The following is a 23,786-nucleotide window of genomic DNA, read 5'->3' as shown; positions in this document are numbered from 1 at the left end:
GGGGCGGGGAGGAGGAGGAGGAGGGGGAGGTTGGCGCGCGCCCGGGAGCCCGGCCTCTGCCTCCGAGGAGAGATGAATACGGCCCTAACCCGGGTGGGCCCCGCGGCCGAGCGGCCCGCGCCGCCCGAGGAGGTGGAGGGCTCTGAGGCGGGCGGGAAGGAGCCGGCGGCGGACGCGGCCCCAGGGCCCAGCACGGCATTCCGCCTCCTGGTGACTCGGCGGGAGCCGGCGGTGAGGCTGCAGTACGCGGTGAGCGGCCTGGAGCCGCTGGCGTGGTCCGAGGACCACCGCGTGTCGGTGTCCACGGCCCGCAGCATCGCCGTGCTGGAACTCATCTGCGACGTGCACAACCCGGGCCAGGACCTGGTTATCCACCGCACATCGGTGCCCGCGCCTCTCCACAGCTGCTTCCTCAAAGTAAGTCATGCCTGCCGCCCCGGGCTCTGGGGTCTCCTGCCCGCCTCCCTCTCTCCACCACCCCCCCCCCGCGGCCACGTCCCCGCGGGTCCCTGGGGGAATCCCCGGGCCCACGCCTCGGCCGGGGATTCCCGCCTCCTCGCACTGAGTCTTTAGGGTCGCCGCCGTAGCTTAAGTGGGGGGGTGGGGGGGGAACCCGCCGTGTATGCCCAGTTTCCCGGATCGCCCACCCACTCCCGAGACAGATACATTTCGGAAGGTCCCTCTCTGGAGCCGAGTTCTCCCTGTGGCCCGGCGTCTGGCCGGCTGCTGGCGCAGATTTCTTCCCTTGGTGCTTTCTGAGGCTCCACCCCCTGTTGACCCAGCCCCAGACCTGCCTCTGCCACCCGCTCCTATTGTCTGGGGCCTGCTCCCCGAGGCTCCTGGCTGGCTTTGTTTACTGTGATGTGCCCTCCTCTTCCGCCTCCTTGGCTTTGGAAGAGAGAAAATTGGTGTGGGGTGTTTTTGTTTTGTTTTGTTTTGTTTGCTTTGTTACTGTTTCAGTGACTTTGTTATATGAGTGGTCTTTCTCATCTTGGGGAGATGATAGATCCTGGATGTCGGGGGTTAGTCCTCCAGTTTTTCTTCAATAACGAAAAGGCTTTGGGGTGTAGAATGAAAAATAAAGCTTCTGAAAATAAGTGTAGCTCTTAAACTTAAGATCTTCGTATAGATTTAATGCTTCGTGTAGATTAGTGCTTTTGGCTTCATATTAACTAAGTTTGCCTTCAGAACTTTAAAGCTGCTAAAGTTTTATTGTTCGATCATCACCATTTTCCAAATGTTTCAAAGTAGGAAGTCGTGTTGTTCATTTTAATGGTTTAAAAATATTAAAACTTTATTACTGTTTCCTTTATAGGTCTGTATGTATATGTATGATTATCAAAGTGTATGTTCATTCTCTCAACACATCTTTGAATACCACTATGGAAATCTCATGGACTGAGGAGCCTGGGGGACTACACAATCCATGGGGTTACCAAAGGGTGGGATAGGATTTGGTAGGACTTAGTGACTGAAACAACAGCAACAATGTATCAGCTAGACATCAATCTAGGCTCCAGAAGTAAAACATTGTACAAAAACAAAAACAAAAAATCTCTGTCCTCTAGGAGTTTGCATTCATTCTTTTGACAGGTCAGAAACAAATAACAATGTAATAATAGGTAGTGATAAGTTGTAATATGTATCTATATACAGAGAAAGTATTTCTGTGAATGTGAAGTTTTAAAAAAAAAACTACTCTGCCAAGCCATTTAAAATATAGATCAGTAACTGAATGGGGTGCAGAGAACCCACACCCCTTTTTAGCATACTTAATCCAAGTTTGAAAGTGACAGTTTGATGTTTAATTAGATCATTGATAAGTTTGTATGGGACTAAACCTTCAAAGATCTTGGACAAGGTGTGAACAAATTGATTCAAGTATAAGCCAGTCGCCTGGAAGTTGGTGATGGACAGGCAAGCCTGGCTTGCAACTGTCCATGGGGTCGCAAAGAGTCTGACACGCCTGAGCAACTCAACTGATAAACCAGTCAGATGAATAGATGTTGGTGATCCTATGAAACTGAGAAACACTCAAGGAGGGAGGCAGAACAGAAGGGTTTTAAAAGGTGTATCCTTTGCTGAAAAGGAACTTACTGTTACTAACCATATGCACATCAGCTAGAGAAAATTTTAAGTGTATGTCTCAGTGTGGTAGACTTAATGCTTCAGCAGAGAGAATCTAAAGAAGTGAAGGAATGCTGAACCGAGATGCTTTTATCAGGGAAGGTTATTTGGTGGTGAATCTGCTGCAGACCTAAAAAAAAAAAAAAAAGTAGGGTTTGGGTTGTAAAAAGAAGGGAGGAAGGGGTCATCCAAGTGCCAGGAATAAGGTGCCCATCTTGTGCACAGACACATAAGTCATGAACACAGCTTCTGGTTGCTTGTGTAAATGATGCTGGGTTCACAGCTGAGGTCAAGTAGCTTTCCTAGAGAGTCAGAGACAGTAAAGTGAGGTCAGTTTGGGAACTTGGAAGGTCAGTCTGAGATGGTTGACTTCAGTTGAGGAAGCCCTGAGGTGCTGTTACAGCATCATAGACGAGGACTGACCTGGTGTGGTGCAGGAATGTGACTCCCGCTGGACCAGAAGCAAGTAGGTGATTGTTGGAGTCAGCATAAAACAGGGGTTAAGAGATTACACTTTGGCACAAGATAGCAAGCCGGGTCTATCTATAAAAGGATAATAAAGCCTACTTTGTTTAGCATCTTTAGAAGATTAAGTTAAAATATATTACCATATGTGGATATATGTATGCTGATATATCCATATGTACACGTGTGGTTACTTTGCACAGTTCCTGGCACACTGTAAATGCTCAGGTTAGAAAACAGTCATGCACGTATGAGGGAAGGGATCTGGCTTAATGCTTTGGCTATGGATACACAGTTATTTCTTATCACTGTATTCTGATAAAAATTTGATTCTTGTCATTGGTTCCACAACTGGAAAATGAGTAGTAGGAAATCCTTATATATCCCTCTAGTAATCGATTGCTTTACTGAAATTAGTCAGTGGTGTCTTCCCCTTCTGCTTTGGTGTGCGCCTCACAGAAAGCACCAGTCGGTTGGCAGTCTTATTCGCAGGCCCTGCCGGGGAAACGAAGGCCAAGATGTCCCTGCAGTTGTGAGAGAGGCCTCTGTGGGATAAAACTGGAGTAATGGTGGAAATGTAAGGAAGTCTCTGTCTGTACTTTGATGACACTGCCCACTGACAGTCCCTGTGGATTGAAATCTCTTTGGTGCTGTCCAGTTTGCTCCAACAAGGAAGATGGACTCCTGCAACCTAGATCACAGTTTTAGTGATACTAAATGCTAGAGGCTAGATGCTAAACCTCTTTGAAGCTTTTGCTCTGATCATTATTTAGATGATGAGTTTTTTTCAGGAAAATACACAGTTAAAGAATAGTTCACATGTTATCTTTGCAAGTATACTTTGCAAGTTACTGCCCTGGGCACTGATGTAAAGGTGGATGGTATAAATCTGAGAACCAGTGAAGTAGTGACTTAGGAACAAGTTTGCAATTTCTCTTCCCATTGGACTGCTGATTTAGTGAATCTTCTAGTTGCACACAGTTCCAAAATCTAATAATATGTGCATGACTACTTTTATTTGTTTCAACTGTTAGGAACTTTAGTAATATCAACTCCATCTACTCCATTAAGTTAAAATAACTGTTTCCTGTCTTTTTTGAATTATATTCCTGCCCTCAAGAAGCTTACTGTCAAAAAAAAACAAAACAAAACAAAAAAAAAAAAAAAAGAAGCTTACTGTCTATGAGCTTCAAGTGAGTTTTTGTTAGGTGCTTACAAAGTATATGCTGGTTAGTTGTCATAGTGGCCAACTAGAAACAGGATAGCATATAGTGAAAAGATTGACTGGGGCTCAGCCTCTGAGAGCTGGACTCTAACATGCTCCTGGGCCATCTGAGTACTTGTTTTGATTTGTTAACTAGTTTTATGATGTGAAGAATTGAGGGAAGGTGCAGTAGGTTAATTCAGATTACCTAAAATGGAAATTATTGCACAAAACCCTAAGGATTTTCCTTACTGGCTGACATCCAAGCTGCTCTCCATCCTATTAAGGATTCTTGCTGCTGTGAGTTAGGATCAAGCTTGAGCTTCCTTTATTTCATTATATACTGTTGTTTGGGGTTATGCATTCTCTAAGTTTATTTTCAGTTCTATAGTAGTTTTTATTGTAGTAAATTATCCTAGTCTGAGGATTATTGCTTAGTTTGTAGTATTATGGGATTTGGTGAATAATTTTATATCCATCCTCCATTTGGCAGACAACTTAATACCTACCTAACCTGCATTTTTCTTTTATTAGGTCTCGTTAACATTTACTTAATCCTCAGAGAGTACTACTACTTGTCATCATAGATAACATTTATTGAGTATTTGTTAATATATGCTTTACATATATTGACTTAATTAACCTTCCTAACTCTATGAGAACATGTCATTGCACTCTTTATAGATGAGGAAATTAAAGTCAGAAGGTTTAAACAATTTGCTCAGGGTCACAGAGCTAGTATGTGACAGAGCCAGGATTTGAATCCAGGCAATCTGGCATCAGAGTGCAGATTTTCAATCAAATTTTATATGCCCCATACAAAGCTGTGGGCTTTGATTAGCATCATTTTATTAACAGACTAGCCAGTGATACCTATATTTAATTGGAATTTCTGATCTGTTTTTTTCCAGTATATCCATAGTTGTATCCAAGAGACTACCCTGAAATTAAGATACACTGCTTAAGAGCCCATTTCCAGAGTATTACTCAGGATGAGGAAAGATGACAGCCGCCGCACGGCACCCCCCCCACCCCGCCAATGCCATAAGGCTCTGTTGTTAAAAAAAAGTTTAGATAACTCTGGAGCCCTATAGTAGCTACAGAGCTACTCTATAGTAGCTCCTGGCTATAACTCTTGAAGGGGGAATAATGTATAATAAACAGCATTTTCAAAGCAGTTACAAAACTCTTTTTCAAGGGGCAATTTAGTGGAGTGATGTTCTGTTTAACACACTTTAGAAAAAGTTAGTCTTCTAATTCATTTGTTGGAATTTGTATCTATGTCTGTGTGGACAGTCACGTCCAACTCTTTGTGACCCCATGGACTAGCCTGCCAGGCTCCTCTCTCAATGGGATTTTCCCAGCAAGAATACTAGAGTGGGTTGCCATTTCCTTCTCCAGGGGATCTTTATCTACCTTTCACTTTATAAGCTTATTTGTTAATGTGATCTAGCAGTTAACTATTCATTGCTTTATGGTTTTCTGACACATTTCCAGTTGTCCAAGCTTTATCGAGGAATGTTATAGTTCTGAGTTCATCGTCTGTGTTCTGGAGTGTAATTCTTCTGGGCTTGGGGACTTAAACTCATTTAAAGTGAGTTTTGTTTGTTTGTCTGTTTTTGTTATATCCATGTATATTTAGGCTAGAATTCCTTATTAATCATGTTTAATCTACCCTTTCCAGTTTGAAGATAAGCATCTATGGAAAAGAAGAAAAGACAGTGAATCAAGTCCTTCTTCCTACTTCTGACAAAACAGAAATCATTTCTAATTGACCTCTGCTCTCTTTGGCCTTAGTCTTCCTGGCTATCTTCTTACACTCTGGATCACCTTCTTTTGGTCATTTCTTTCTCCTCTATCTTTAACGTTCCTTTAAAATGTTTCTAAAGGGCTTACCATTGTACACCTAGACATTAAATAAATAGAACTGCTCGTGTATGTTGCAAACTTGGAGGAGAGAGAGATAAGTGGAAGCTAGAATGTTCTCAGAAAGTCTCATAAAGCTTGACCTGGTAGGATAAATGAGTTCAGATAGGAGGAAAGATAATTCTACACAAGGGGGAGCCAGGGAAGATGGGGTGGACATTATTCTGTAGAAACAGTGGAAAGAGCTGTTGGAGCTGGTTCTCAGAGTAATCTGTCAGTGAAATTTCAGATGGAAGACTTATACTGCAAAGATATTGTTAAAAATCCAAACATCTAATTGTATCAAAAATATCTATATTTATATATAGATATAGATACATATCTTTTCATGACTTTTTAACTCCTTTATTGTTTTGTGACTAGTTTAACAGAATGCTTAGTTGACTGTTTAGAATCAAGTATACTTCTGTCATTGCTACTGCATTTGTTAATTCTGAGAAGAAGGTGGGAACCAGGCTGTGAGTAACCACAGCAGTTTCTCTGATCCTTAAAAATACTGCCATTTCCTTTAAACAAACTAAAATTTAAAAAATTGCCATTTCCTGAGTAAATGCTTGTTTAGTTTTAGACATGTACTTGATCTTTTAAATGCATGCCGTGTCAAAATTAATAGAATTGATGTCAAATTACTGTACATATTTATGTGGGTCAATTAATCCACCCTATGCAATGTAAATCTATTCCTCTTAGAGTGAAATATCTGTCTGATAGTTTTTATATCTTATTTTCAGGTTGGCTCAAAAAGGGAAGTTGCTGAGTGTAAACAGAGATTTGCCACCTCTGAAGACCCCACAGTCAGTCAGACTTTCATGTTGGACAGGGTGTTCAACCCTGAGGGGAAGGCTCTGCCACCACTGAGAGGGTTCAAGTACACTAGTTGGTCCCCCGTGGGCTGTGACGCTAATGGCAGGTGCCTCTTGGCCGCACTGACCATGGACAATCGCCTGACCATCCAGGCTAACCTCAACAGACTGCAGTGGGTCCAGCTGGTGGATCTGACAGAGATTTATGGAGAGCGTCTCTATGAGACCAGCTACAGGTTCTCCAGAAATGAGGCCCCGGAGGGCAATCTCAGGGATTTCGCTGAGTTTCAGAGGCGTCACAGCATGCAGGCGCCAGTCCGGATGGAGTGGTCAGGCATCTGTACCACCCAGCAGGTCAAGCACAACAATGAGTGCCGCGACGTGGGCAGTGTGCTCCTGGCTGTCCTCTTTGAAAACGGGAACATTGCCGTGTGGCAATTCCAGCTCCCGTTTGTAGGAAAGGAGTCTATTTCTTCATGCAACACGATTGAGTCAGGAATCAACTCTCCTAGTGTTTTGTTTTGGTGGGAATACGAGCACAATAATCGGAAAATGAGTGGCCTTATTGTGGGGAGTGCTTTTGGGCCTGTAAAAATCCTTCCTGTCAATCTTAAAGCAGTTAAAGGCTATTTTACCTTAAGGCAGCCTGTAGTCTTGTGGAAAGAAATGGACCAGTTGCCAGTCCACAGCATCAAGTGTGTGCCACTGTACCACCCTTACCAGAAGTGCAGCTGTAGCTTAGTGGTGGCCGCACGAGGATCCTATGTGTTTTGGTGTCTTCTCCTGATCTCCAAAGCAGGTCTGAATGTTCACAACTCTCATGTCACAGGCCTGCATTCCCTGCCAATCGTCTCCATGACTGCCGACAAGCAGAATGGGACGGTGTATACTTGCTCCAGTGACGGCAAGGTGAGGCAGCTGATCCCCATTTTCACAGATGTGGCGTTGAAGTTTGAGCACCAGCTGATTAAACTCTCCGATGTGTTTGGCTCCGTGAGGACACACGGGATAGCCGTGAGCCCCTGCGGCGCATACCTGGCCGTCATCACCACTGAGGGCATGGTCAACGGCCTCCATCCCGTTAACAAAAATTACCAGGTTCAGTTCGTTACTCTCAAAACCTTTGAAGAGGCAGCTGCTCAGCTTCTGGAGTCTTCTGTCCAGAACCTCTTCAAGCAGGTAGATTTAATAGACCTAGTACGCTGGAAGATTTTAAAGGATAAGCATATCCCTCAATTTTTACATGAAGCTTTGGAAAAAAAGATCGAAAGCAGTGGGGCCACCTATTACTGGCGTTTCAAACTCTTCCTCCTGAGGATTTTATACCAGTCGATGCAGAAAACCCCTTCAGAAGCCTTATGTAAACCCACTCATGAGGACTCAAAAATCTTACTAGTTGACTCACCTGGGACGGGCAATGCTGAGGATGAACAGCAGGAGGAAGGCACTTCTTCCAAACAGATTAGTAAGCAAGGCAAAGACGGTGATCCAGAGGACCCCACAGAGGACTCACTCCCTCAATCTGGGGATACTGGAGGCCGAGAGCCAATGGAAGAGAAGCTCCTTGAAATCCAGGGAAAAATTGAAGCAGTGGAAATGCACTTGACGAGGGAGCACATGAAGCGAGTCCTTGGCGAAGTATACCTACACACCTGGATCACAGAAAACACTAGCATCCCCACCAGGGGACTCTGTAACTTTCTGATGTCTGACGAGGAGTATGATGACAGAACCGCACGGGTAGGTCTTTGTCAGCAAAAACACTGAAAACCGAAAAATCTGCTTGCTTCTCAAGAAAGAAATGACTTAAACTTAATTCGTAAAGCTCAACTTCTGCTTTGACATTTTTAGGTAATTGATGAGCATGAGGTGCAGGAAAATAAATAGGAAACAGATTAACGCAGAGGACATATTCATGTCCCACCAAGAGTTATTTCAGTTCTTATTCTTGCTGGTGCCTTGATTGATGTGCAAGGTTTGGGTGATTTCTGGGCTGTGGATGAGCTCTAGGAACAGACTGGGCTGCGACTGGGCACACTCTGCAGAGGGAGGATGACAGGCCCTCCCTCCCCTTTCTGTCTGCAGAAGGATGGGAGGGGGAGGCCTGTGGTGGGGGTTCTTTACATTTGATAGGACTTCAGGAGGTTTTCTGATTTAGCCTACAAGGGCATAGGAAGTAAAATGATTATCCATTGGGTGTTTTTTTTCCCCTCTGCAAAAACTGAGTATAATCTTTATTTTGGTGGTAGAACAATCTTACAGTGTTACCTAAAATGTATTTCACAGAATTAAATTCTCTGACAGAACAGTAGGGTCCGAAGCTTGGGGAAATACGCCATACTCCTCTTAGAGGTTTCCAGTGTACATCATCCTTGTAGGGGTTCTGAGAATTCCTAGAGGAAAGAAGCCTTTAATTTTGTGCAGTTCAGTGTCGTGTAGACTTTTTAATCAGGAATCCTGAGCTGACAGCTTCTAAAATCCTGAAAAACTGTTTTAAGGAACATACTGTATACTAAAATACTCGAGAAGACGACTATGGTCCTTTTTACTCTGAAGTTTGATGTTTATTCTCACTGCCTGAAGTCTTATCTAAAATCTAAAATGTTAATTGAAGGTAATAAATTCAGGTATCTTCATGCCTAATGTTAAACCATTCACAAGTCACTTGTTGCATTTTCTTGTTGGAAAGTTGTGTGTGTATATCCATATACCCCTAAAATTATTTCTTAAGGATGTTTGCAACCATCTGATGTTGACTGAAAAAAGCACAACCTAAAAGTGGAGTTATGTTTTATTCAGCAGGCAAAACTGAGGACTTAAGCCTGGGACAGTGTCTAAGATAACTCAGAGAGACTGCACCAGAGGGGCAAGGGTGTGGAGCTAGGATATTTAAGAGTTTTTACAACAAAGACCGACTATGGAAATAAGGAAACCAAGACATACCAGGTTAAGGAATTTAGGGCTTTTCTCTGTGGGAAGATAACAGGGTCTGGGCTCACTGAAATCATTACTTTGATGTGTACCTCAGCTATCTGGGGCCACATATCCTATGATTCTCAGACTGAGTCTCCTTAGGATGCCCCACTGGGGGCACCGCAGCAGCTGACACAGCTCGATGGGGGCCATCCTGCCTCCATCCTGAGTTCCCTCAGGGCTCACCCTCGGGCAGTGGTAATGTGATGGCTCCTGGCTGCAGCGTCCTTAGTTTACTGATGTACAGCAGCTGTGTGTTCATTCACACTCAGAAGCAGTTAGGATGCACTGTTCATGTAACTGACTTTTCATCTTCGAAAGTCAACTTTTAAAGATCGTTTCATTGTGATCTCAATGGTGTGAAGGAGTTTTCTGATTACCACTGGTTCATAGGACCAAGTAAGGGTATTATCAGCATAAAATATTAACAAATACTATCTAATGGAAGTTGGTTTGCAGTGGTTTAGAATAATTATTGCACATGCTGCATGCGCATGGAAAGCTACATTTCGAGCAGTTTGGTTCCAACAGAGCCAGTTTAAAGAAATATACCTCCGCCCAGCTATAGCAACTGAGTTCAGATTGAAAACAATACATGTCTTGTTTTAAAATCCCACTGTGTACCTAAAATGAATCTTTTCAAACCTGGTACAGTAGTTGTCCTTGCTATAAGGGACCATAAATTAGAATTCTCAAGACCTTTAAAAAAGGCCAAAAGTTAATAGACTTTAAACTTGCAAATTATATGCACAACACCCTTCTGAGCTATTAAGATACCCTTCAGAACATCACTGAGCTCATTTCAGTGAATGGCAAGCTAGTAAGTTCTTACACAAGAGCTCAAATGTAAATGGATTATAACTTTGAAAGACTATCTGCTAATAAGACAAGGTGGTTCTTAAGGACTGACATATTCCATGCCTCCCCAAAACGTAGCTCATGAAGGTTTTTTCCAACAAGATAATGAAGTAGATTTAGTGTTTTTCAGACTTTCATTGAAGTGGTGCACCCCTAATAAAGCAGAGAAAGAAGCAAAACTGAAGTAGGACCGAGGCCTCGAGCTGCTCTGCCTGCCTCCCTCACTCCCACAGCAGGCCTCCCATGCCTGTGCTGTGGGGCTGGTGGGTCTCCTATCGCGGGCTCACTAGACGGGTAGTGGGTCTTTGGGCCATCAGAAGGAGAAGGTATTATTTTTTAATCTCGATCATCTTTTTACTTTGTAAGCTTTTATGAAAGAATAGACATTTGTTTCATTTTAGAGTTAGTGTTTCATATGATGCTTTGCCTGTACAGATTATGCTTTTCTTTCTTAAAAGTCAAACATTGTAAGTATAGCAGAATACTTTGTCTTCTGACAGAGCTCTGAAGTCCTTTCAGAAGAAAGTAAAGGCAAATAATAAGATTTTTTCCCCCAACATTTCTCCTTTAGTGAGTAAAGGTCACCGTTGTCACGGGGTGCTTGATTGAATTTATTTTACTCAACCAGTTGGCACAAGTTAAAGGTCCAGCTTCTTTACTTCCTACACAGTGTGGCGGGCCCACGTGGGGTCGCAGCGCTTCTCTATGGTAGAAGACACTGTGTAGCTGTCCTTTTCTCCTTGGTGTTGGGAAGCCCTGTGCTCACCGTGAACTGCCACTGACCGCTTTGTCTTACTAGGTGCTGATTGGACACATCTCAAAGAAGATGAACAAGCAGACCTTCCCTGAACACTGTAGTTTGTGTAAGGAGATCTTGCCGTTCACAGACCGCAAGCAGGCCGTCTGCTCCAATGGCCACATCTGGCTCCGGTGAGCTGCTGTCGCACGTTTCCCAGCTCTCTGCCCTGTAGACCGCTGTCAAGCGTTTATCCAAAGGGTATGATGCCCGGGCATCAGGTTGGAGAAGAGCTGCTACCGTGAAACCTGCTGTGGTTTTCTTCCATCTGTTTGACTGAAACCCTTTAGTAGTAGTTTTCTTTGTAACTGCTTTGTAATAGGGATTTCTCTGTTTATTTTGGTAATACTATATTTGACTTCCCTAGTAGCTCAGATGGTAAAGCAACCACCTGCAATGCAGGAGACCTGGGTCGGGAAGATGCCCTGGAAAAAGAAATGGCAACCCACTCCAGTTTCCTTGCCTGGAAAATTCCATGGACAGAGGAGCCTGGCAGGCTATAGTCCATGGGGTCACAAAGAGTTGAACATGACTGAGTGACTAACACACAATACTATTTTACTTTGAAGTTAGTGCTGAATTTTTAAAAATCATTATGATGAAAGCAAAGGCCATTAAAGTTAATAGAATATAAAGTACTCCTGTACTGTGTTTGGTTTAACAAAGGGTAGAAGTCTTCCCCTCCTCTCCCCTCAGTCTCACTCTGAGAGGACCACTCTGTGGCCCTCTGGGCTGTGTTTGACATCGTTGATCCCTCCCTTCTCCACCTCCATAGAGCACTGTTTTATCACCTGGCTTCCTGGACATAGTATCTCCTTGATGTCCACCTTTGGGCCTGTTTTTCTTCTATCAGCACTCTCCCTACAGTGTCTGTGTGGTAAGGCATGTCCGAGTCTTTGCAACCCCATGGACTGTGGCCCACAGACTCCTCTGTCCATGGGATTCTCTAAGCAAGAACACTGGAGTGGATTGCCATTCCCTTCTCCAGGGGATCTTCGCAACCCAGGGGTCGAGCCGAGTCTCCTGCAGCTCCTGCTTTGGCAAGTGGATTTGTTACCACTGTGCCACCTGGGAAGCCCACAGCACTTTCTCTAGGCTGCCGCATATTATCTGTACACTGGTGACTTAAACATCACTTTAGTCTGAATCTCTTCCCTCAGTCCAGACTTCATATGTAAGCACCTGCTCAGTTGCTCTGTTTGGAAGTTTTAAAGGCATTTCAAATTTGAATCCAGCGTCTATATCCCTGGTCCAAGAAACATCATCTCTTGCCCAGATTATTACAGTTATCTCCCAACCCATCTTCTGTGTCTTTCCTTGTCCCCTACAGTCTGTTCTCAGTAGAGCTGAGATTGTGATCCTGTTAACGATTTCATCAACTCATGTCACCCCTCTGCTCAGAGCTCTCTAGTGGCTGCCCGTTTCTGATGAGTAAAAGCTGAAGTCCTTTTAGTGATCAAGACCCCATGGCCTGGCCCACACCCCTTCTCTGATATCATCTCTGCATTTCTCCGACTTGCTGACTTCACTCAGGGTGCACTGGCTTCCTTGTCCCTGGGGTGCACGCGACCTCCCTCCCACCCCGGACATCTGTGATAGCCACCCTCTCTGCTCAGACCTCTCTTCCAGCAGGGCTTCCTTCCCGGCCAGGCTGCCTAACATCATGACGCCCGATGATAGCCTTCTGCCCTCCTGGTAGTCTTCATCCCTCCTCCTGGCTCTGTTTTCCTCCTTCACAGTTATCACTACTTAATATATTTCTTACTTTGGATTTTTCTCCTCCCTCTGGAGTAGAAAGCTTCATGAGGGCAGGGAATTTTGTTGTTTTGTTCCTGGCTATTTCTGGAACAATGCCTGGCATGTGGTAGGCACTCACTAAATTGTTTAAATTTATTTTCAATAGAAACAGGATTTTGCTACGTATAACTACCTTAATAACTTGCTGATTCTCTTACCAAAATGTTGTGGTTATTTTCTATATCAGTGCATAGATCCCATTCTTAACAGCCAGAGTTTCCCATTGTATGCATATTCCATTATTTCCTCTCTTGTTGACTCATATTGGGATTTTTTCCAGTCTTTATTGTGTACCTGTACTTTTTTCTAATTTAACTGTTCAGACTTATGTTTGAGGGGAGACTAGGAATCGTAGTGGTCTTGTAACAACAGCAGCCAGCACCTCTTGGTGCTGCCAGTATACCAGGCACGATGCTCGGCAGCACACACATCTCAAGCCACATATTGGACACAGATGAGGAAACTGGGGCCTGGGGACGTTCAGTAATTTGTCCACAGTCAGGCAGGTGGTTAGTGGCAGAGCTGAGAGCCTGGCCTTCTGGACCCAGAGTTTTCATGTGTAACCTCTGTCCACTGTTGTCTCTCGAATGACTTCTTCCACAAAAATCATTTTCATTTTTGCTGATTGAAGTAATTCCCAGTGAGAATGGGTGCTTGCTCTCACTCAGGTATAGTCTTTCTTCCTGTGCACCCAGGTCTTTACTCAAGGTAAACCAACTGGGAACTCCTTCCCACACCTCCCTTCTTTTTTTTTTGTGCTTTTCTCCTTATTGCTCTTCCTAAATCCTTTTAGCTTTCAGAAAACCTACCCTGTAGAACCCAGCAGCACTCTCTGACCTCCCATCGCTCCCACCTTCCCTTACTTGCCAGGCCCTGGCTGATGCTCAGTGAAGGGTCATTGAATGGAATTGAATCTCAGCATTGTTTATGGCCCTTACTTTTTTGTACCGTTAACCTTGTCTTCTATATCTTTCAAGTTTTCACCACTGTGCCATTAGTCTTAAACATTGTGCTTATACCTAATCTTAAAAATCACTAACAATAATTTCTGATATAATACATAGTTGATTTTTTTTTAATGTATGAAAAATTCACAGTATAATTGGGTATAGACAGACTGCATTCTTTCCCAGGGCTGCAGTGACTGTCTGGATTAGAAGCCTGTGTCTCTTGGTGCCTGACACAGGCACGTCCCCTTTACCAAGTGTGCGGTGGGTCTGGCCAGCTGTCCCGTGCAGAGGGATACATGATTGCCATGAATTTGTCAACTATTTTTGCCCTTTACTTAGTTAACTCATTTTAGAATAATTGTCCACGGTGAGTTAACCCTCAACACTGTCCTGCTTTCCACTGTTGGTAGCACTGATGATACAATCTGTCTGCTTTCAGGTGCTTTTTAACCTACCAGTCCTGCCAGAGTTTGATATACAGAAGATGTTTGCTCCATGACAGCATCGCTCGCCATCCCATTCCAGAAGGTGGGTGCTCTCCTGGCCATGGCAGGGTGAGGTTGAGCACACTGCACATGCTGGTGCCTCAGAGGCACCCCTCTCTCCCCTCTCTCCCCTCTCACCCCTCTCTCCCACCTTGGTCTTTGGCCATCGGGGACAGTGAGCAAGCTCGTTTTGTTCTGTACAGTGTTGTTATGAACCCAGAACTGATTAACACATGATCATTGGAATCACCAACATACAGATAGCATTATACTATGTGAGTAAGTAGGGCCACAGTTTGCTGTTCTTCACTGCAAATTATTCATTCAAAAAATGTCAAAGACTTTGTTTTAGATGGCATGTATAGATTATATTTGAATGAAAACTCTGTACCTGGTAACATAGATAAAGACAGCCTTGCTGAAACAGGCCATGCACTTGGAGGCATCCTTCTAGTAGCCACGGGGGGGCTATTTTTCTGGTTCATCAATATTCTGTTTACTGATAGCCCTAGTGATAAAGTGCACATTCCTGAATCAACTGTTGGGGTAAGATCATAGACATGAGCCAGGAAGTGATGATTTAAATAATCACATGAATGTCAGTTTATAACCTGAGGTTCATTAACATCACACTAACCGAATGAGCTTACTAGACAACACACATACGGCTGTGTATGCTTTGGGGATAATGTGTGGTCTCAAATGTTTACACAGAACATTCTGTGTAAAACCACACAGCCTTCTTGATTTTTGCTCTAAACTAGCTGAAGCTCTCTAATTCTGAGAAGTGGATGTGTTGGCAGGTTATGTTCTGTTTCAACTCTTTATTGTGGAAAATGCAATCCTAAAGGTAGAGAAAGAGAGGATGAGAAACTCTTAAATACCTGTCATTCAGCTTCAAAAATCACTAGCTTATAATCTTGTTTTGTCTGTAGTCCTCCCCCTCTCTCCTCTGACTGCATTATTTTGAAACAAATTTTGGGGACTTTTAAACACTTGTTGCAATTGAGAATTGGTTTATAGTTTAGACAGGAAATCAGGAAAGATGGGAACAAACTCAAAACAAGCACACCTGCCAGTTGACTTTGTACTGAGCCGCATACAGCTCCTGGGGAGAGTGGGAATCTCTGAGCTCTAGAGAGCACTCACCAGTAGGCAGAGCATTTCGCAGGCCAGGGAGTTCTGTAAAAGGAAGAAAAAGTATTGACACAGTGTTTTCAAAGTAAGTTTTAACATTAACCATGTATGAGAAGCACTCATTCGTTACCCTTATTTTCCTGTTTCATCACACATTTAACTTTGGGAACCACAGGTTTAGTCCAGTCTCATCTGGAATGTTACAGTGAGGACGTCTGTGTAGGGTGGCAGTGGGGCCAGAATACCCACCTCTGCACACTGTGGTCGCCCAGGGCATGTCCCATTTGACTGCCTTCTCTGAAGTGCGCGCTAACTACCGCTTGTCTCCCTTTGACAGACCCTGACTGGATCAAGAGGTTACTACAAAGCCCCTGCCCTTTCTGCGACTCTCCTGTCTTCTGAGTGTCCATGGTGGGAAGACAGAGAGTGTCGTCCAGCCCGAAGAGCTGGGACACGCTGGCGCAAGCCTGGCCTCCACAAGTGGAAAGGTGCCCTTGTGATGGTCAGTGAGCCTGGGAGCTCCCTGCTGAAGTGTGTCCTCCATCTCCAGGGACCACAGGATATCTGTAAAGTGGCTGTGTGCAGAGATCCTAAGTCATTTTGAGATGAGCATTAGCCCCCACTCCTTACCACTTATTTTTTAAGTGTTGAAGTGTCTTGACTAGAGCAGTTGGGACACAACGGATGCCCTGTTGTTTCCTAACAGAGTGACCTCTTCTAGGGAGTGTGGGTGAGGGCCTCGCTGGGCGAATTGGGCGTTAGTCCTGGCTAGGTGGCTCCGGGAGGCTTTAGTTGCCGAGTGCATGGCACACAGTGTCCAGCAGATACTCAAGTGTCTGACACAATATGTGGGCCTGATATTTTGTTCTCAACAAATAGCTTCAGATCTGCATCCCACCAGTTTTTTTTCGTGTGTATTGAAACCATTTTCTTAAAACTATATATTTTTAAGAGGTTAAAGCCAAGACTAAAGTTAGTTGTAATGTATCGGAAGATCAGGTGACTCCTGTAATTGTGACTTATTTTTTAACGATCTCTCCCGTGTCGTCAGTTCTGCCCCAACTCCTCCATGTGTATGAGGGTGTCATAGTATTCCCATTCACCTGCCTCACACCTCTCATCAGACTTAACTGTGCTGACCAGGTGAGATGTTTGTACATAGAGGAAAAAGAATATTTTCTCCTTTATTTTCTCCTAGTATTAAAACCCTTACTATTTTTCATGTTGACATGTCCAGACGTCTCATTTCTATCCCAAGTCTGTCTAGAGACTTCTAGAGAGAGCTGGACAGCTCAGAATGTGGACCCTTGAGCCTTGGTGCTATGGTGTATGTGGCTGGGTCGACCAGAGCCTGGGAATGCCTTCTCTCTGCAAAGATCTTTGATATTTATAAAACAGGTATTTTTCTGTGGGCTGTTAAGAGATGTTAGACTTTAATTGGTCTTAAAACCTGAAATCAAAAATAGACATTATAGAACTACAGTGTTCTTGGATTTTTAAATAAGTATCCTAGGGATTGGTGCTAATTAACAGGATTGTAATGCCCGCACCTTGAAAAGGTGCATATTTCTGAGAAGTTGAATAGGAAATACAAAATGTGAAATTTAACTAACACTTCTTCCTGCTTTCATTTTTGTATCCTTAGTGAAAGACTTGCCCTCGCCGAGTAGTTGTTCTTGTTCAGTCTCTCAGTCATGTCTGACTCTTTGTGACGCCACAGACTGCAGCCCGCCAGGCTCCTCTGTCCTCCACTATCTCCCAGAGGTGACTTGCTGAGAAACACTTGTTCTTTGGAGAGCGTGTAACACAAGCACTGCTCCCACCTGTAGTGTTTCCCTCCTAGTATTTAACCCCTCTCTCCATACATATTGGAGATGAGCCTTTAGGAGGCATTTCCAAACAGTCTGCTTGGAAATGTCTTTTGTTTCCTATTCAAATTTTTGTCCCCTGTGTTTAATTCTGTATTTCTGCTGCAGTTTCATTCTGCTGGTGTCTTCTGCTTGTCTTTCTCCTTTTGGTGGCAATTTCAAGAGGAGTGTTTGTCCAGACTTCAGGGTCCACCATGTTCAATTGATTGTCAAGAGAAAGAGAACTAGGCAGCATTAAAGCACAACCCAGAAAGTTGTAGCCTTTACAGCAAAGATGACAGTAAAAACTGAGATCCTGTCAAGGCGTTACTGTGGTCCATATAGTCATAGTGTGCCTGTGTGCTCAGTCACTTCAGTCGTGTCCAACTCTTTGAGACCCCAGGGAAGCCCCATAGCATGCTTAGTTTCACTTATTTTTTTGGTCCTTGGACTACAAGATCAAACCAGTCAATCTTAAAAGAAATCAATCCTGAATATTTATTAGAAGGACTGATGCTGAAGCTCCAATACTTTGGCCACTTGATGTGAAGAGCTGATTCATTAGAAAAGACCCTGATGCTGGGAAAGATTGAAGGCAGGAGGAGAAGGGGACAGCAGAGGACAAGATGGTTGGATGGCATCACCGACTCAATGGACATGAGTTTGAGCAGGCTCTGGGAGATGGTGAAGGACAGGAAAGCCTAGTGTGCTGCAGTCCATGGGGTCCCAAAGAGTCGGACATGACTGAGGGACTGAGCAACAACAAGAAGTCAGAGTTAGTACTTGTTTTGTTTTTATTGGGGAACTTTGTGGTGCTGCCATTTAAAACATATATTAAGTTTTTATTGAAATCTATTGTGCATTTGGGGGGAAATTTTGACTCTTAGGAGTGAACTTTAAAAGGGTTGCCTGAGTTATTCTGTATATCTGTAGGGGTAAACTTGGCAACTATTTTACTGGAACATGGCTTCTCTGTACAGGGGCTCTGTCCAATGGCATTCTTAAAGACTCTGAAGTCCAGCTAACACCTGCCTCAGCCTAAACTTCTGCACACTGAGTCAGGAGCCCTCCCCTGTGTCCTCACCCCTCCCCTCCTCCATGGAGGTTAATCCATTGACCTGTGAGGGTGAGAGGTGACTGAGTTAATGGCAGCACCGCAGACATAGTACCCTTCTAATGTCCTAAACGTCAGCTCACATGGTGACAGTGCTGAGCAGAGAAGCCCTGGAAGAGTGGGCGGGACACCGGGAGTCTTCAGACTGGCCGTCTCTCCTGGTTTATACGTGCCATACCTCTCTTCCATCCTGAAATGTCCCCGGCCTGGATGGTGTATTTCAAGTTAATTTCAGCTGTCACTGCTCTATAGGCATGGATGCAGTGGCAGTGATGCTGCCGCTCTGTGTGACGGTGCAGAAGCAAAGGTCCTCCAGGGCTGGACCTTTTAAGCCAGGGCAGCACTGCATTTTGGGAACCTGATATCCACACCTGTGTCACATCTTCCCTGCCCAAGGTTAATTTGTTCCCATTATCCTAGATAAGAAATTGATAGCTTGTTAGGCTTGATATTCATTCTGAAATCCTCCTGTGTCCACGACCCAGACTTCAAGCCATCTCTGCCTGCTATCATATCTGCCAAAACTACCAATTATTTTTCAGTGTCAGAAGTTATTAGAAGCACTGGTGAAGCTCGTGGTGGATGTGACATTTTTCTGCTTCTCCCTCTAGGAAACTTTTGAGAATATTAATGTTGGGCGTGGGGACTAGACCTGTTAGCAGCCATCATCAGTTAATTAGCTTAAAAGAATGTCAAGGGATAATAATTAAATATTAAAATATATTCTGTTGTAATTGTGATGGTGTCAGCTAAGATGCAGAAGAAATCAAGGCTCATGGGTCTTGTCAGGAAGAACATGGAGCTGCATTTATGGAGTCCCTGCTCCCTGGGCAGCGCGGAACCATGTCAGGCGAGTTGCCACGGCTCGCAGAGTGAAAGGAGGAGCTGCTGTCAGTGTCCGACTTCCACAGGTCCGTCTGTCCGTCCCCGCTGTTCCTGACCCCTCACTGCCTTGCCCCTCCTTCCAGGAGAGGCCCTGTTTCCATCCCTTTTGTTGTCTCAGCCTTAGGACACAAAATTAGGTTTGTGATAAAACTTATAAAAACTACATTCCTAGAAGGCCTCCCTTCCTATAAGAAAGTATTAAAGAGTAGTTTTTCTTGCTGAAGGTAGTATAATAGTGTTAGCTGTTAAGAGCTCAATAAACTGTATCTGATTTTTTCCTCAAAGTCTCCCTATTGGAGTGCCCAGCACCTCCAGACTGGATTCCAGGCAGAGTGGACTGCATTTCAGCTCCCTGTCACCCCCGCTCTGCCTCCCACGTCAGTTAGTCCAGATAAGCAGAAATTCAGGTTATATTCCAGGTCAGCAGACCTCAAATTTTTAAGCGAAAGGTAGATTTTGCCCCTTTTTTTTCATTTTAGAGATTGGACAGCACAGACAGCAAAGAGCTGGATAGATAAATGCATTTCTTTATGCTAGCCCGCCATGGGCTGTGGAGTGTGAACACCTCCGAGCGCTCTCCTGCTGCTCCCTATGTGGGTGGAGCTCGGCAGGGCTGGTCATCACACAGTGGCTTGAGCATCTAGCCTCTTCCTCAACACTGTTGGACTGTTAAAATGCCTTTAATAGAGCTCAAGTGAAGCGCTTGCATTTCAGCTTTTAGTGGAAGCATCACCTGGCAGCTGCAAGCAGAGTTTTGGGCCATGTCTCAAGTCTCATAGGTATTGAGTTTTTGCACTGCTTGTTCTTGACCCTAAAAGAAGTTCTTGGAGCTAAGGTCTTCATGTCTGCTGTTGAAACTGATGTTAGAGTGCGTGCAGTTTGAGTGGCACGTTGCATTAGGGCTCCCCTGGTGGCTCAGTCAGTAAAGAATCTGCCTGCAATGCACCTGGGTTGGGAAGATCCTTGGTTGGGAGGAGGGCATGGCAACCCACTCCAGTGCTCTTGCCTGGAGAATCCCCATGGACAGAGGAGCCTGGTGGGCTGCAGTCCATGGGGTCACAAAGAGTCAGACACGACTGAGTAACTAAGCACAGCACAGCACCTGTTGAATACAGTCTGATTTGCAGAGTTGCTTCTAATGACCACTCACCACAGGATCACGGTTTTAACATCCATCCCCCCACCCCCTCAGCCTCTTTGATTAGGTGATTCAGCTTTTCTTGTCTTGCTTTTTTTTTTTAAGTTGTAACTATACTCCAGGGGAGAGACTTCATATAGGATCTGAGATCCTAGACAGTGAGCTTATTTAGCACAGTATTAGTGGCTTCCTTGCATGCTGTTCATTCGTTCATTCCAGGCTTGGGGGGAGCCGCAAAGCAGGGAATGATGGTACTTTCATACTGATATGATAAAGTGAAGGTGCAGGCTCTCTAGTGGAAATGCTCTTAATGAGTTGGCTGGATTGAATTTCAAAACTAAATCTTGTAATTTTTTCTAAGGTAAAAACTTGCTTATGTCACTATCATGAGATCCTGGTAGTTTCATAAAAACTTGCCATGAAGTGGTCTCATTGGATGGTATAAGAGGTGGTGGCTTTGAAGCATTTTGTATTTTATCAGTTTGACATTTGGATAATACATTGGTGAGATCAAGGGTGTTTTGTTTTGGGTACTAATGCAAAATTAAATGCAAAAATGAATTATGACTTTTTAAAGACTTTGACACAGATTTGTACTTCAGTGTATGAAAGGAAAGTGAATATCAAATTTGTGTATACAGAAATAAGACTATAGGAAAATAAGTCTGTGTTGTGTATAGTGGTATATATTTTATGTTTATCCTATGCCTGTGCTATCTTTGTGCTTGGCTTCAAACTATGTGTTTGTTTACATGCAATATTTTTTGAAATAAAAAGAACAGGCATCCAAAAACTTGGGTTATAGAAAGGAGACTTTTTAAAATTCTTACCATCTGATTAGGTGGTGTGTTTTAGACTTTTAGCGTGTAAGTAAAACAGCCTTGAGACTGAATAGCACATTTTGCTTGGAATACCCCCATCCAGAGGAATCCACTGCTTCTCTGCACTGTACATATGTACATAGTGTCCACTATTAGATTGTAAGCTCCTCGAGGGCAGGAACCGTCATCTCGTGTTGGGAGTTCCTGCAGCGCTGAGTGTGAAGTGCCTTGCACAGTGTAGGTGCTGGTGACACAGAGGAATGAGCAGCTTCCTGCTACCTTGATGACGAAGCTTGGTTTACTTTCTCCACTGTGTTGAGAACTGCAAAGTACTAATGATGGGAAGAGGGCAGAATCTTTTCTTGGATTTCAGCTGAGTCTCCTGAGCTGCAGCAGACCATACTGTCTCCTTGGCACTAGTCATCTTCTTGCTCTGAAGATACACTAAGTGTCCCGAGCTTTTATACAGTGAAAGGGCAGAGGTCTCTGGGCAGAGTTTGAAGTGGGAAAGATTATAGAGAAAATGAAGTGGAAATTTTGGAGGGTGTTTGTCAAATGCAGTCCTGTGGGGCAATCTTACTTCAGTTATTACTAAAGGAAAGGATAGCAATTCTCTTTCTTTACCAGTTAGCTGGTTGGCCAATTTTCCAGTTAATGAAGATCATTGGGTTTTTTTGTGTTTTTTTTTTTTTTTAACTTTTTCCCATTTTGGATTCCCCCCTCAGTTGCTCTTTATGATTCTAGTACTTAGAGTCTATTAAAGTTGCTGTGAATATCCTGTGCTGTACATAATGGCAGTTTTGTAAATGTGAAATAACCTCAATTATGTTGTGTTTTGTATGCAGAGCCACTAGTATTGTTATCTTGGCCACTTTTTTATTCAAAATAAATAAAATAATCAAGTTATTTGTATATTGTATGCATATTTTGTTGGGTTCACCAGTTTGTAGCAAGGGTTAGAAACCGTCTGTCCCACCGAGCACCAGCAAAGGTGCTAAGAGAAGAGAAGGGAAAGAACTGTGCCTCAGAGAAACGGCCCTCAGCAAGGACCTCAGAAGCAATGCAGTATGCCTTCAGTGGTTTATTCTAGAACAAGTATGAGGAATGTGAGGGGAAATCAGATAGCTTCAGTAGGCTGTTAGACCACATATAGTTAATGTCAGTTGACTAGTATCTGGTGAGCATTTAAGTGAAGTGCCCATTACCAGGATTTCATCAACAATAAGCATGTGATTCAGACAAATCCTCCTGCTGAGAAAAACCAGAAAAGCTAGATAACACCACACAGGAGAAAGAAAATGAATAACACACCTCAATATGTGGTAGTAAAACTGCTGAAAGATCAGAGAAAACTTTAAGCAAAAAAAAAAAAAAAAAAAAATTTCTTAAAGGAAAACAAGTTAACCTTAAAGAAAAAGAAAAAAGTAGTAAGATTTAAAGATGACCTCTCATGAAAATGGTGAATATGAGAAGGTGGTGAAAAGGTGCCTTTGGGGGCTGAGAGAGTAACTTCCAACCTCGAATTCGGAGCTCAGCAGAAAAGTCAAAATGAAAAGTCAGACATGTTCAGACAAATAAGAATGGAAAATGAAAGCACCAAAGGAAATCCTAAAGTGTGTCAGATGGAAGGCAGTTAAAGAGACGAGCACTAGGGAGGGGAGGCAGGAGGGTGAAGCTGTGGATGTGTGAAGCAAACAGAACATCCTGAGGTTCTGAAACAAAACAGACCTGCCAGTCGGGAGTGTTTGGTCCTGTAAGTCCTAGCCCTATCTAGGAGCAAGTATAACTAATCCATATTAGACTGGATAAGTTTTTTCTCTAAACACTTGAAGAAAAGCAAAGGGTTTATAATTAAGCTCATGGAGGAGGAAAACCAGAACATTGTAGAGAGAATCCCTTAGAAGAAATGGAGTAGCTGTCATAGTCAACAAGAGCCCTAAATGCAGTACTTAGGTGCAGTCTCAAAAATGACAGAATTATCTCTGTTCATTTCCAAGGCAAACCATTCAGTATCACAGTAATCCAAGTCTATGCCCCAACCATTAATGCCAAAGAAGCTGAAGTTGAACGGCTCTGTGAAGACCTACAAGACCTTCTAGAACTAACACCAAAAAAAGGATGTCCTTTTCATCATAGGAGACTGGAATGCAAAAGCAGGAAGTCAAGAGATACCTGGAGTAACAGGCAAGTTTGGCCATGGAATACAAAATGGAGCAAAGGCTAACAGTTTTGTCAAGAGAACGCACTGGTCATAGCAAACACCCTCTTCCAACAACACAAGAGACAGCTCTACAGATGGACATCACCAGATGGGCAACAGTTAGAACTGGACATGGAACAATGAACTGGTTCCAAGTTGGGAAAGGAATATGTCAAGGCTGTATATTGTCACCCTGCTTGTTTAACTTATATGCAGAGCACATCATGAGAAATGCAGGCTGGATGAAGCACAAGCTGGAA

General features: G+C 43.7%; 1 protein-coding gene across 2 annotated transcripts; it reads left to right on the top strand.

The window, feature by feature from the left end:
• The first annotated feature begins 25 nt into the window (after positions 1-25).
• On the top strand, positions 26-22,224 carry GTF3C4 (general transcription factor IIIC subunit 4). 2 transcript variants are annotated; one of them, XM_065928188.1, is made up of 5 exons: positions 26-417; positions 6,454-8,265; positions 11,156-11,286; positions 14,339-14,427; positions 15,859-22,224. In XM_065928188.1, the coding sequence occupies exons 1-5, from the start codon at positions 73-75 to the stop codon at positions 15,921-15,923; spliced, it is 2,442 nt and encodes an 813-aa protein (XP_065784260.1). In that variant the 5' UTR covers positions 26-72; the 3' UTR covers positions 15,924-22,224. The 2 variants fall into 2 exon arrangements, 1 of the variants encoding a protein (XP_065784260.1); XR_010662288.1 differs by lacking the exons at positions 14,339-14,427; positions 15,859-22,224 and adding an exon at positions 10,487-10,682 and having other exon boundaries at positions 11,156-11,265.
• The last annotated feature ends 1,562 nt before the right edge of the window (positions 22,225-23,786 follow it).

Source organism: Muntiacus reevesi, chromosome 3 (assembly GCF_963930625.1).
Source record: "Muntiacus reevesi chromosome 3, mMunRee1.1, whole genome shotgun sequence".
NCBI classification, from domain to species: Eukaryota; Metazoa; Chordata; class Mammalia; order Artiodactyla; family Cervidae; genus Muntiacus; species Muntiacus reevesi.
This window is presented reverse-complemented; position numbering and strand designations above follow the sequence as displayed.

Bases quoted from the DNA above. Each gene is read 5' to 3' on its own strand.
- GTF3C4 (XM_065928188.1), top strand. From the start codon at position 73: ATGAATACGGCCCTAACCCGGGTGGGCCCCGCGGCCGAGCGGCCCGCG. The intron at 418-6,453 runs GTAAGTCATGCC...TCTTATTTTCAG, and splicing joins TCCACAGCTGCTTCCTCAAA to GTTGGCTCAAAAAGGGAAGT. The intron at 14,428-15,858 runs GTGGGTGCTCTC...TCCCTTTGACAG, and splicing joins TCGCCATCCCATTCCAGAAG to ACCCTGACTGGATCAAGAGG.